This window comes from Tachysurus vachellii, chromosome 7, assembly GCF_030014155.1.
Source record: "Tachysurus vachellii isolate PV-2020 chromosome 7, HZAU_Pvac_v1, whole genome shotgun sequence".
Lineage (NCBI taxonomy): Eukaryota > Metazoa > Chordata > Actinopteri > Siluriformes > Bagridae > Tachysurus > Tachysurus vachellii.
Window position 1 is genome coordinate 10,852,288 of NC_083466.1, and position 15,634 is coordinate 10,867,921.

Consider the following 15,634-nt stretch of genomic DNA (forward strand, 5'->3'; position numbering starts at 1 on the left):
ACAGTGTGTTCTGCAATGTGAGCTGTGCAAAGTAGATGATACATGTCATTAAATATAAAGAATGTTCTCATTTTATTAAAAAGCACACAGGCCTCTCGCTATAGAATATTTCTCACTTTGAACAGATGGGGATTAAGTAATGCTGTTGAACACCTACCAAAAACACTTACGCTAGATACTCTCAGTTTACGGTCTGCCATGATTTACCCCATATGAGGTGGCCAGGCTTTGATTTGCTGTGAGGCAAAAGTACTTCGTGACTTTTCCCGTGGAAAAGTCTTCCCTGGTTTTTGGCTGTAAGTTTGTATTTGGTCGCAATCCTAGCTGTATTCTTTCATTGTTAATGCTGTGGCTTTATATTTAAGTGTTTTGTAAAAGAAATGGCCTTGCCGTATTCAGTGCTAGATTAGTATTTATTTTTAATTTGGGGAAAGGGGGTGAGAAGGTGATGGGGAAAATCTTATGAAAGTAACAAGGGTTCTTGAACCAATTCTCTTTAGAGGTTTATTACTTCTACAAAGTAATTTGGTTTGTTTTTCATTACTTTAATGCATCTGAACTTCATGTGGTGATGTAGATTTCTACAATAACCTCATGAAAATGATTTCTAGTTAGGTTTGTAAAACATTGCCATGGATTTCTTCAGTAATCAGGATTACAATTCCTCTGCAGAGTGAGTGAGCTTGTTAACAGATATAGCTCTACAACAGGAACATTACATAATTTCTCATATATTCAGCAACCAACACCCAAATGTGTCATTAATATTTTCCCTCCGAAACTAATCTGGCTTTTCTTATGGATGACAAATGTACTAGACCTTCATGAGGTTCATGAGGGTGAACTGTCCCCCGAAAACCTCAGAAGCTTTATAGAGATTTTGCACCTGAATGGGAGGTCCTGTGAAATAGTTCACCATGAGTAATGCCTGGCTGCAGACTTTATGTGTATGTTTAAGAGGTGGGTGAAATACATGATACTCCAATGTGGTTTGATGTGGAACAGGATGAAAAATTCACTGCAATCATAATCGTGCAAAACACTATTAGAACATGAGGCTCTCCCACCACATTTTAAATTTTATTATGGCCACACACATTAAAACACAGTACAAGCACACATTAAAGCACAGTAGAGCACTTTTCTTCTCATTTCCCAGCATTGGATGTTGGGGTCTGAGTATACGGGCAGCTATGATGCAATGCCCCTGGAGCAGGGAAGATTGAGGGCTTTGCTCAGAGGCCCAGCAGTGGCAGAGGGGACTTTGAAACACAACCTTCTGATGAACAACCCAAAGACTTAACCACTTGAGCCACCGCTGCACTTTAAGTATCATTACAAAAGCTGAATTTTTTTCCCCACTGAAACGCTAAACCTTTCTCCTACTGCACAACTTCCAGTCCTTTTTTATAGATGAGCAGAGGTGCCAAAGTATAAAGATTTGCTGTAGGATTTACAGTTTGTATACATGGGCAATCTTAATACTATGCTTTTCCGAATCTACAGCGGTCTAGAAAGAGTAAGACACAACTTTCCATCTTCTCTGTTAGTAAGCTTAGTGACAGCCGGATTTGTTGAAAAAATTCAGATTCTTTTTATTACACATAATGATGACCTTGAATGAATTACACGAATGAATTAAAGTAACCATGCAATGTTATGAATCATGTTGTAAAATGTGCTATGCAGCTGTTTGTATAGTAGTCATCTGTCTTGCAATTTTAAGTACATACTTGTTTAAAGATTCAACACTGTTGAGAATTTTTGATAGTGTTCCCTGTGTCCATTTAACTGAAAGAAAACACATAATACAGACAGCAAAAGAACAAAAAATAATGCTTTTGATAATGCTTTTGTTCCAAAATGACAGACAATATTAGTTCATTTTATAGAATAATTTCATTTTTTGTGCAGATAGACTTGACTATTCAACCATTCTGATAAATGTTTATCATGCTCTGTATGATTGGATGCATACATGGTATACATCTTTCCACATCCTGTAATATGAGCACACAAGGGCCCAACAGATATTATATGTCTAAACAGGATGAAGATGGACAAAAACCAAGCAAAAGGCAGGATATTTTTTCACATTTCACATTTTTTATTTTATTGCTTTACATTCAACTTTAACTAAGAATGGACCAAACAACACAAAAGAACAAACAAAAGAAAAAATCTCTAGTGAGAAATTCTAAATGTGTGAAAAATCATGTATTGAACATAGGTTTATCAGTAAAGAAACCCTACAAAAAAGACTACAAATTATAAAACAATGTGTTGGCAAGGAAGGTTGAGCATGCAATAAAATCTAAAAAATAAATATATCTCTCATTAAAAAAAAATCTAACAAACATTGTCCAATTCTAAGCTGGAAAAACAGCAGTGTTTAAGTGGGATTCTTCATAAGAATCAGATGCATAACAGATGCATAAAATATCTAACTAGAGGTAAATTTATATTAATATAAAACTCTGTCAATGAAATATAATGTGAACAGATAAAGTCTGCCTGTCAGTCCCTGAGTACTGGGGTCTTTACAAGTCACTTCAAATGAAAACCAAGAAGTCGTCAGCTTTCCTTTTCAGCTTTTCTTTATGCTTTCGTTTTTTCTCTTTTTTGATTTTCTGTAAATTATTGGAAAGAATGTTATTATTTTCATTCTCTTGTTCATTAATATCTGAGAACCAAGGTCCCCAGACCCCTCCATTGTACTGAGGATTGGACCGATAGTCCTTGGATGGGTAGCGGCATGGGACAGCTGTCTTGTTGAACTGCAAAAGCCTGAGTAGCATCTTTTTCACTATGTGTGGGTAACGTCTCGACAGGTCCACACGCTCAAAAGGGTCAGCTGTGATGTTAAAAAGCCATAACGTCTTGCCTCGATCCCATCGCACACGTTCCCTGTGCCAGCGATTACTCAACATCTGCTTGGAAAAGGTTTGTGGTGGAATCCAGTCGCTGTAGCCTGGAACACCCGTCAGGAGTTTCCAGTCCCCAACACGAAGAGCTGCCTGGATAGCTGTGTTCCAGATTCCATATCCTGCCTTCCAGGAGCCATTCTTAGCTTTAGTGTAAATGGGATCTATGTTGTGGAGAATGTCATGACGTGGAGAGGGGCGGCCTTCGCTGATTGACTCCCAAACGTCATAGCCATCCAGGTTCTGATTCTCATCAAGTGTTCCTTCACCAAGTGTTACCAGGGTTGGGTACCAGTCAGTAATGTGTATTAGGGCCTTACAAGTACCTCTCCTTACAAGTAGAGGGCTGTGCACAAATCCCACTGCCCGTATACCACCCTCCCAGTAGCTTCCCTTACTACCTCTTAGAGGCCAGTTACTGCCACCTGCCAGAGGTTGACCCCCATTGTCTGAAGAGTACACAAAGACCATGTTGTCATAGTAGCCGTAGCGTTTGAGTGCAAGAGTTAAATTTCGCATAGCCTCATCCAAGCAGCTGACCATGGCTGCATACTTGCGTCGCTGCAGATTTGGAATGGATTTATAGCGTTTAAGATAGCGAGCGGGAACCTGCAGAGGTGAGTGTACTGCCTGGTATGCCAAATACAGGAAAATAGGTTGTCTGGGGTTGTGCGATGCTAAAATACGCAATGCCTTTTCAGTATACATGTGAGTGGAATAGATGCCTTGGTCTTGTTCCCACGCAGCTTCCTCTCCTTCATGTAAGTCAAAGCCACACATTCCAGGGCTGTCACATTTGTAGTGGCTATAGTAGTCACCACTCCCTAGAAGGGAACCGAAAAAAGTGTCAAAGCCACGCTGTGTAGGCATGCAGCCACGCTTGTAGAAACCAAGGTGCCACTTGCCAACCATGTGTGTAGCATATCCTGCATTCTTGAGCTTTTGGGGGAGTGTGATGTTTTCTAGGGGGAGGCAGTTGGGTTGGGAAGCATGGATTATAGAGTGTTGAAGCCCAGTGTGGATTTGATACCTATGGTAGAAACAAATATAAACAAATTACACTTTATTTTTACATACAAAAGTTTAAATCAAATTTGCTTTAAGTTACTGCTTTATTTTATCAATAATTTAAATATAACAGTCATATCTAGGAATCTATTCATCATGGGTAAAATATGAAAGCCACATACATTACAGCACACATATGAGATCACTACAACAGCTGGAATTTCATGGATTTTTGTTTGATTAAGCTTTTTCTTTTGAAGTTCATGTAAACATGTCTTGTTTTGTCTGGAATACGTTGCTGTGTGTATGCCATGCAGGGTTCCATTCACACATCAGTTACTTAGAAGAAAAACACTAAGATGAATAACACAGACTACACGTAGCCTAATTGTAAATCAAAGGTCCACAATGACACTCAGTAAATACACAGTTTTAACACGTGTTTTGTCTAGTAAGCAAGACTTGGTAAATTGGTAAATCCATTCTAGATCAAACAGACAGATTGAAGAAAAACAAGTAGATTTATAAAAACTAGATGCTGCTGAAGCTACTGTGCCATGGTGTCTCACATGCCCATGAACTATTCTTTAAGACAATATAAAATTGTGTTTCATTGTGTAATATAAAAAGTGTGAGTAGGGCACTCATGGACATTTCATACACTCAAAGCTTGCAACTTTGATTATGTAGTAGAAGAGGGGTGGGGCTACCAGGTGCTTACAATAGATGAAAAGAAATTTTCAAGATGGCCAAAGACCCTTGCCTTAAATTCATTCATTCATTTTCTACCGGTTATCTGAACTACCTCGGGTCACGGGGAGCCTGTGCCTATCTCAGGCGTCATCGGGCATCAAGGCAGGATACACCCTGGACGGAGTGCCAACCCATCGCAGGGCACACACACACTCTCATTCACTCACACAATCACACACACTACGGACAATTTTTCCAGAGATGCCAATCAACCTACCATGCATGTCTTTGGACCGGGGGAGGAAACCGGAGTAACCGGAGGAAACCCCCGAGGCACGGGGAGAACATGCAAACTCCACACACACAAGGTGGAGGCGGCAATCAAACTCCCAACCCTGGAGTTGTGAGGCGAACGTGCTAACCACTAAGCCACCGTGCCCCCCTTGCCTTAAATTAGTTAAATTAAATTATTGTTGTGTCATTTTTTTTCCTAATATTTAAAAAAATTACCGCTATTGCTTTGCATGCATTTGATGTCATTTTCCCATTGACTAAGAAACGACTTATACTTCTGGTTAGTTAAAAACTTTAGTTCCATCTGAGAAAAAAATACTCTTCTAAAATTCACAAACTAGATGGTAGAGTACATGGTCACAGTCTATAGTACTTTATTTGGGAGAAAAAAAAACTTAGTATACCTTATTATATTTGCATGTTTATACTGTAAGTCAGTACTACTAGAGACAAAGGTGTAAATTGTGTCATATTCAACTAATTTTAACAGAATATGTTTTGTTACAGACACCTTGGTCATTCGGGTAAGTGACATAATTTCAAATAAATCTAATGTTTTACACATGGTATCTTAGCTGTCAAAACTTGGATTACGATAAATATAAAAGACAAACACAAACAACTACATAACCACAATAACCTTATCTATCTTAGCAGATTACCTAAATTAAGACATTTACTAAGAATTTAATCAAGGCCAGTATATTATAGAGCCAATAGCTTTTACCCTGCTTTAACTCTTCTATAAAGTCCCTCATAAAATGTAATAACATTTGCTTAAACAATGATCTGATTCTGATATGTTAGAATTAATGATCAGAAACTAATATACATGGTTTTCTACAGTATGGGTTGGGCTGTTAATCTAATGTAATTATTTAGCATGTAGCTGGCAAACAGTCACAAAATTACTTTAAAAACTTTTACTGCTTTCCTCTGGAAAACACACAAAAAATGGAACTGGTGCCTCTTGTCTGCCTTTCTGAGTGCACAGACAACCAGGCTCCCTTCATTATTTTCTCAGTAACTCTTCTTTCCCTTCATCTCTGTCATCTACCCGTCGCTCCATCACCCCTCCTCCTGTCTTTCAGTGCCCGACAAACAGGCATTCTCTCATCAGATAGGGGGTAAAATAAGAGCTCTAGTTGTTCCTGGAAGGTTTGTGGCAACAGGCAACGTGTAAATATTGTATGCTTTCACAATATTCTGGTGTATTTGCTGGTGCTAAAACACAATAATTTTCACACACATAGCGCATGCATATTGTAGTGCAATCTGCTGAGGGACTGTTAGGGTTGAGGGGCTGGGGGGGTGGTTGGGGGGGGGGTGTGAGTATGTCTGTCACAGATATTAAACACTGCACCATTTCAGCTGAATATATATTATTGTCTGTATGTTATTGTCCAGAAAGGCTCTTGGTGGACCTGGGGTTTATCCTATAATCCCAGAAACATTGTAGGCAAGAAGTGTATATATATTTCACTTTAGTTACCAGCTTTGGCAACATTGTAGGCACAGTCATGCTAATAAAACTCATTAAATTGAAATGAATAAAAAGCTCAATGATTGGGCTAGAGAAGCACTTTGACAAACTTCAACAAATGGAATGCAATTTAACGTTCAGTCATCTTTACCAACTTTGCAGCATTTGTACAGCAATGCAAAAAATGCAAACTACTTCCAACTAATGCAGTTAAAGCAACTTCTCTTTGATTTAGTTTGTTCCTGTTAGATTTCCTCATATCTATGTCTCTGTGTTAGCTTAACAGCAGGTAGATAACGTTCACCTCATTTTAACCTCTTGAAATCTTAAAGGTATTTCACTTGGAGCATATTATTCAGTAACTACTATGAATTATTCAGTAACTACAGTGAAACTAACAAGAAATGTATGTAGTGGTAACATATGCTTAAAATCCATGACCAATTAAATTAGAATTATTTTAAAAATTGCCTGCATTAATCTTACATTTTATAATGTATTTTTAGAGCCATGCAAACTATGAATACGAAAAAGATGCAAGTAAGGTGTTGTTGTTCTTTAACTGTGCAAATATCTGTGTCTTTCTCTTTCCCACACACACACACACACACACACACACACACACACACACACACAGCTGTTCAGATAATTTATAGATTATTTACGCCATGAGCTTTGGAGAGAATAGAAAATATTGGAAATATAAAAATATTTATATATACTACATTACTGCAAACATAACTTGATCATAAAGTAATAAACATTCATAGAGTATATCATATATATTTTGTGAGCTACTACAGAAAACAAGACATGCTGAAAGATACCATTGAAAAGATGTTTATCTTTAGCTGTAGTCACATATCTGTGTAGGCTGATTCACATAGGTTTCTTCCAATCTTAGCTGCAAAAACACAGACTTGCCATGGGTGTGTTTAAACTTGGGCTGCTATATTAGAAGTTCTGCCAACACACTTGGCTGGTTTTCTATTTGGCTCTAAACTGTCCATACAGTAAGCCCATACAAAACTACCTCAAACTAACACACCATGGGTCAGGGCAGTGATAACACAAGATATGCAGACTGTCTCTATCAGTAGTACTTACATCATTGGTCCCTGCCCTTCCTGCAATTATGAAAATGGGAAGGGTCTGAAGCATGCATGAAACTGAGACATACAGTGTGTGACAAAAGTCATGTTTTCCAGTAGCAGGATCTGGCAGGCTTGTCAGAATTGAGGAAAAGAAGAAAACATCCCCAAGGTACCCAAAGCCTCAAAGTGGATAACGGTTTACTGTTTGATTAAAGATTAACACACACAGCCACTCAGTCAATATAAATTTGGCACAATTCTGCAAATGTCCTTGAATAGCTGAAAAGACTAATACTAATATGTCTCTCTATCCAGAGGAACTGTAGAGGTTCTGAGAGAAGATTCCTAAATCCAGGTGTGCCAATAATAACTGCACAAGTGCTTCAACAAATGTAAATGTGATTCATTCATTCATTTGTAACATTCCATCCTGTTCAGGGTTGTGGTGGACCCTGAGCTCTCACAAACACTAGTCATGAAGTGGGAATACACCATAGATAGGATGTCAGTCCACTGCAAGGCACATGCACATTAATACAAAGGGACTATTTATCTGATCTATCTACAAGCATGTTTTATGAAGTGGAGAATGTGAGGAAAATAGAGAAAAATCAGGATCAGGCCTGAGAGCCTAGAACTGTAAGATGTCAACAATACTTGATTTGCCTATAAATGCATATTTTAAATACATTTACATTATTATCTATTTAGGTTTCTGGTTGTACTGTACAAAGACAGTGTGGCATATAAAACTGATTCCTTAAACCTTAAAATACTTAATTTCTGTCTACTACAAACATGAAGAGGACTTCAGTTCATTTAACCCTAAATGAAGCATTTTTGGCATTCCTGCACAGAAAGTGCCTTCATAGCATCATTATTTTTATAGTTTTAGAGAGAGAGAGAGAGAGAGAGAGAGAGAGAGAGAGAGAGAGAGAGAGAGAGAGAGCGAGAGAGAGAGAGATTTAAAGGATTGTTTTGAACCCTGAGGCACAGCAGCAGTTTTGTCATAACAAATTGCATTACAGAAATCCAACATGACACTCACTAACAAGGCACAAGAATAAGTAAATAAGTAAAGTATCACGGACATGTAGAATCAAGTGTCAAGTGAATCAAAGTGTCCAGGTAATAAATTGACATGTGCCCAAAGTCATAAATCTCCAAAAGCAACCTCCTGGTCACATGTAGGACTTTAGGGTCAGTGACCAATACAGCTATAAAAAATAGATTCGTCAGATTAAGTTTTGTCTTTATGTGTTTGTAAAAGAACTGCAAATATGTCATTAAACAGAAAAGTACTAGCTAAGATATAATTGAATGCATTTTATAGTTAATAGTTTGTTTTATGGAGTTATAACTGTGGTCAGAGACACTACAGCACCACAGGCAAGTGGAAACAGATCCAAGCTCCCTTTTTACTGCTAAATGTTGCTGTCAAAATCCTGTCATGCTCTCCAATCAAGGCGTCCCCTAAACGTGTTGACGTAACTGCTGGAGCATACTTCCAACCTATCACACACCCAGTAAAACCATGTTTCCCCTTGTATATAATCAAAATAATCCCCGACATATGTCTTTTGACCACCACAGCCACTGGCTCTACAAATCCTTACCCAATCTGTGCTGAAAGCTCTGCCAGCCCCATGTTCTTCCTCATAACAGTGTTCCTCCTGCATCTGGTCTAAATAAACATAATAAACTCCACTCCAGGGTTAATCACATACAGACCCTGAAACAACAAAAGCTGCTTGCGTAATCTTTCCCTCACACTAAGCTATTCAGTCACACCTTCTTCATGTTCCTGAGTCTCCTAACAGATAATTCAATCTGCTTGGTTCCTCCTTTTTAATCCTCTCCTGTTTTCCACTGCAGGAACAATGTACTACATTATTCTACAATGTTGAAACCATTTGCTCTTTTGAATTAAACTACAAGTGTCAGTGTAGCAAAACTGTAAAATCTGCAAACACATTGCATAATGTTATCATAAAGTTAAATCCATTTTGGTGTCCCAAATTGCATACACATGTATTATTCTATGCCATTTTGTAGTATAAATAATGTGATTATTGTGTTCACACTGAAAAAGAAAAAGTGGACTTCTATTGCCAGGATGATACACTTATTTAACTAAAAAAACAGTTGGAAAGTGTGGAGAAGTTGGACACTTTCAAGAACGCCAGTGACACTTCTTAAAGTGTTCTTAAACACTTTAAACAGATTTTTGTCCAAGCTTAATAGCTAGTATAATTTGTCTTTAAATGTATTGATTTTTTTTTTTTTTTAATAAAGTTGAGCATGCAATGGAAATAAATATAATACACTGTCTGGCCAAAGGTATGTGGACACCTGACCATAATACCTATAGGTGCTTGTTGAACATCCCATTCAAAAACCAAATGGATTTAGCCCCTCCTTTGCTGCTATACCTCCTCTGGGAAGGCTTTCCAGTATATTTCGTGATCGTATAGATCGTGGATGTGGGAATTTGTGCCCACCAAAATGCAAGACACTGATGTCAGGTGAGTCAGTGTTCCAATTCAACTGAGCAGGACAAATTTGATATCTTCCAAATCAACATATGCAAATTATATCTTCAAACTGGAACAGGTTTGGGCCTTTTAGTTCCAATGAAAGAGAATATTAATGCTACAGCCTACACAGATATGCTAGGAATGTTTTACTTATAGCTTTGAGCCAACATTTTGGGAAATGTTCACGTAAACGTGCTATGGCCAGTGGTCCATAAAGTGTTTCACTTACAGTAATGCATCACCAATCACAGATCTTGCTGATTTTTATGGTTATGGCTGATCAGATACAGTAAATTGTTAACATTAGTAACTTGGCATCAAACCTGAAGTTCTTGTATGATATGAATGTCACCCAACTGAATTTGAATCACACTGAATCGAAATCAAACTTAAACATGGGACACAAATCTGAGGACCCCTCAAAGCATGTGGTCTTGCCTTAAACAGGATCTCTAATGCCCTCTTTCGACCAGAAAGAACTGGGTGCTGGTTCAGAGTGATGGTTCAAAGTTGGTTCCACTGGCGAGCCTTCTAAGAACTGGTTTGCCTTTCCATGGGCTAGAGAGCCATCACAGAGCCAAGTCTTACATCACTATATACAACATTATACAGCAACATAAGTGTAGCAGTGGCAAACGCAACCACAACATCAACAATGGCGGATGTTGCTTTACTGTTAATGCTCATGGCTTTGCAAACTTACATTGGCATTGTCTTGTTGGTCACAGTAAACCCGCCCCCAGCCCCTGATGCAAGTGGTTCTTAAGTCTAGACCAGCAATGTTTTGGTACTATTCAAGAACCACTTTTCCTGGTTCAGAGCCGGTGATTTAAGTGTCGACAAAGAAAGAACTGATTTTAAATTTGGCTCTGAAAACTGCACTCAAACTGCCTTGCTGGAAAAGGGGCATAGGATAAGAGGGCTCTTGTATATAATGCAGTTCTAATTAATCAACACATAATCATGACAGAAATGTAAGACCTCTTGTCAACATATATATATATATATATATATATATATATATATATATATATATATATTAATCACAAAGAGGCTGATAAGAAAAAAATTCAGTTCATTTGGAAAGGTTTGAATTGACTCTTTTAACCCATTACTATAAGCTGATTTATGACACAAACTGACTTGCACTTCCTCTGGTTTAGGGTTAAAGATATTTCAGCATTTTTCAACAACAGGCACAAGCACTTTATTGTTTAGTAGAAGATCCTTCCTCCAAAGACTTTTCAATAAAAGTATCTAACTCCTCTGACAAGCTGCATCTCTCCTTTTGTGTTATTTTTCTTTACTTTATTCCAGTCAAAAAGACATCACTTGCTGAGACATTGTACAATTCTTGACTTAAGGCTTAACTCAAAATCCACTCTGAATGACTTATGAATCATTATTCTTTATAATAATGTGATCTTCACCTGCATTTATGATTTATTTTGTAATTAAATTGAGTTGACTTTTTTTTGTTTAAATTTCTTTTCTCTATAATATCACTCCTGTGAAAAGTTTCCTACATTATCTACAAAGCTGTTTAAATGCCTGCTAATACTAGTGCCATAAATTATTCTCTTAGTCATTGTGCACTCATTTATTTTACACCCAAATAAAATGAAATGTTCGCTTGTTGGTTCACAATGCAAAGCAGAAAGCACAAATACACACCCAAAAAAACGGCACCCCTTATTCTAAATATCTTGTGCCCTGCAGATTCTTTACTTTTTTTTTATCTAAGACAAGACTTTATTAACATCACAAGAGATTTAATCATGGGCAGTAGACCCTGCTATTAATTCTGTAGTCCTTTAGGATTGTGAAAGTGGAGCCTCTTTTTCATTACCTTCAAAGCAGGAGCCTGGCAAGATTCCTGTCCTGTGGGGGCCTTTAAAGAGTTCAGTCCTTCAACAGTCTACTCTACATTAAAGGTTTTTTGTACCAAAACATTGCTGAACTTTCAAATCTGATGGATCAGAAAGTGTTGATTAAGTTTCTAGTACAGAATAACAATGACAATATTGTCGGCTGTAACTTAAATGCCAGGGTTTTCATTAGCTCTAGCTCTAATCTAGCTCGAATTTCAATAGTAAATAACAGACATTTCTATGGAGGCCACTTCACATAATCCAAATCTAATCCTAAATGGATTAAAAATGGGTTTACCAATGAAAAACTGATTACAAAATGAATAACATGGTAAGCAACTTTTAACTTCAAGAGAAAGAGAGGGATAGACTAAATGGGCTGGTGCAGGAACTGTTCACATCTGTTCCAACATAAGTGATAACAAGAACCAACGTGTCTTGTGGACACTCCATATCATTAACTATAAATATGAATAGCTACAAGCTCAGGTGACCGTGTAGAGTTTATATTGATGTCCACACCTCAATGTCTGTGTAGATTTCCTTTTTAGCTATCCTCTCACCTTCTAAACACATGCCTGGTGGTGGATTGGCAAAAGATAGATTGCTCCAAATTATGTATGTGTATGAGTGTGTATGTGTATGTGTGTGTGCATGGTGCCCTGTGATGGACAGGGTGCGGTCTTGCTTTATGCTGAGTGTTCTCTAAATATATCTCTGGATCTACTGCGTCCCCGGATATTGTTAATCCCTTTTTCTTATGCTGATAAAATCATTGTTGATCCCTTGACGATTATTAAATTAAGTATTATGAGTTGGCAAAATTCTGTGGTATGAAATGAATAAAACACTTCAGGCTATGCTCGCATAGGAAAATGTTCGACTTCAGGCCACATCACAACACCCCTAGTGAATTATATTAACAGCACAGCTTGCCATATTTTTCCTTACTTAATGAACGTATTTGACCTGAAGGGACACAAGCTTGGAAAGTACATCACAGTATGAGTTAACAGAAAAAAAAATTATACAAATATAAAAAATGTATATTTTTTTTATATGAATATATATATATATATAATTTAATGTATAATATAAACAATACTATCACAAAGTAAGGTGTTTAAGATTTGTGCACTGTGTTTAGCATGATTCACATTGTGGCATATTGTGTAACAAGGATATACTGAATGCAGGCTTCCAGAATTATTTCATTATGACAGAATGTACACACTTTAATGATTTCAGCAATTTAGTACTTTGGTGCAAACGAAAGAACTTACCTGTAAGACATGCATACTTATTATACTTATATAATGTAAATTTTAGAACTATAGAATAGAAATGATGTCTGCTGTAAAATATGCACGCTTTAGGACAGATTTCAGTACTATGGCACAGAACTGAGGACTTTATTGTGAAATGTACATACTGTAGTGTAGATTTGAGCACTACAGTGCATACATCTGTCCATGTATTTTCTTTCATGATTATCAAAACCCCAGCCCCTGAGATATGAGTCAAAACATCCTGAACCCTTGAAAAAAAAAATGAGTCTTTTAAAATGTAAAATGTACATTTGAGTACTTAACTGAACAAAATTGTTATGAAAATTTGTAGGCTTTACTTTGTGGACTTTACTGCACCAGCATGTTGAAAAATATATATATTTCTCTACAAGTCACTCTTCTATCTGCTATGAATTATTTATTTGATGTACAGGTGCAGAGGGAAGTGTACATTTCCCTATATACACAGGTATTGTCATTATGCATCTTGCCTAATATAACATAACCAGCTATGACATGACTGTGAGTGGCTGTAACATGCTCACCTGCCGGTCATTAGCTGACTCCTGGACGGGCTGCACAACGGCTGCACGTAGTAATTCTCCAGTTTCACGCCGTTAGCCGCGAGCCAGTCCAGTGTCGGCGTCTTGATTTCGGACCCGTGATATCCCACGTCCCTGAATCCCTGGTCGTCCACCATGACGAAAATGATGTGAGGCTGCAAGCCGGGCTTGTCCACTTCATTTGAGCTGGTGCGAAAGTCCTTCGTCCATCTACCGTATCCGGAGGCGGCCGCGTTGCAGAGGCAGAATCCGGCCAAAACCCCAAGCACAAACATGGCCGCCTCTTCAGCGCGTCTCGCCGCTCACACCATTCGCCTTCACTGCGAAAGCCCAAGTGGCTCATGAAGGTCTACATACTGTTACCTCATTCACTGCACGTTGTCTGTCTGCACGACATGGTCGGAGCGTATGCGGGTGTACTGTACTGTACGTGTGTGAGCGCCTCGTGTGTATTATAGCAAGAGGCGGCGCGCGCCAGCGGGTGGAGCAGAAGCGCTTGGCAATTAGGTTTACTCTATCTCCTCTAGCGTCTTTAAAACTTTTTTTGCGAAACATGTGACCATTTAAAAGTTCTTGTTACATATAATAACACTAGTGTAGTACCTCGCTGTTAATGCTCATGGCGTGTCCATGTACGTTTTGTGTTTTTATATCTGCTTTTTTCTCTCTGAAGAAAAGAAATAAGAATGACTACATAATCTCATTAGCTTCCCAGCTGGTCTAAAACTAGCATGCGTACAACCCTAAAATCAAATTGAATAAGAGTAACAGGTCTGGCAAGTATGTGCTTTAAGGTAGGACTGTGTGGCAGCTGAAGCAGCTGATTCTCCCAGTTGAAGCTGCCACCAAATTCCACCTTAAATCACATATTTTGTTATGTTTGTTTACTCAAGTTGTCATGAAGGATCAAATGATTGTGTAGCTGCCACCTTCTGAGATGTTTCTTTAGACTGTGTTTGAATTCTGTTCAGTATCACCTGTGAATTATTTAGAAAAGCGAAGACATGTTGGATTAAAGAAAGAAAAAAAAACCTTGATTATCTGTGTAATCAAAGAACTCTTGAAGCTGGTTGTGATAAGGCTAAACTAGCAGTATGAATGCAGTATGAATGCACTACAAGGTTACAGTGTGCTTGCTGTTGACAAATTATTTTGGATTATCGACACAGCAACGGCACAGATTATAATACTGACAGATAATACAGATTATTATGGACTAGCGACACAACAGCACCAAAATTAGCCATAAGAAACATACATGGGATGGTACAAAGAAGCAAAAACTAGGACTGATTTCCTTCTAGCACAGACTGTAAATTCATGAAGACTGTAAGTGGGTCATGTCTAGTGATAACATGAATGAATCTCGGGTCTAGATTTTATCTCCATTTGAGCTGATATTTTTCAGCCTTCTTTACTGACATACCCATAGCACATCAACAGCAGTGATTGAACTGCCACATGACATCTGTGTAATGTTTTGTGTTTTCTTGGTTTGTGTTGTTTTGGTTTGTTATTCAGAGGAAACACAGAATGGAAGGAATACTACAAAATACCACAATATATGTTGCAGGGATGTGGCAATAATGTGAACAATAGGTGTATCATTTGACATAAACCAATAAAATTCATACATAGTCCTGCCACTTTGTGTCTGTTTTTTGCTGCACTTTATGTGTGACTCACATTTAGGATTGAGCTGGGGTTGCCAAAGGAATGTGGGAACACCAGATACGTTTGCATACTTACACTTTTCTCATGAAAACTTGAGAGGAAACAGAGACTTGGCATTTATGTATAAGTTGAAAAAACCAGTTCAAATAGAGGTTTTAGGTATAATGCACTACTCCACTGATAGATCAGGCTACAGGTGATTAG

General features: G+C 37.9%; 1 protein-coding gene across 1 annotated transcript; it reads right to left on the minus strand.

Moving 5' to 3' along the window:
• Window positions 1-2,227: 2,227 nt before the first annotated feature.
• On the minus strand, window positions 2,228-14,461 carry arsj (arylsulfatase family, member J). Its single transcript, XM_060874242.1, has 2 exons — window positions 13,739-14,461; window positions 2,228-3,954 (listed from the first exon to the last, which is right to left on the minus strand). Exons 1-2 carry the CDS (start codon window positions 14,029-14,031, stop codon window positions 2,553-2,555), a joined length of 1,695 nt encoding a protein of 564 aa, XP_060730225.1. The 5' UTR covers window positions 14,032-14,461; the 3' UTR covers window positions 2,228-2,552.
• Window positions 14,462-15,634: the final 1,173 nt, after the last annotated feature.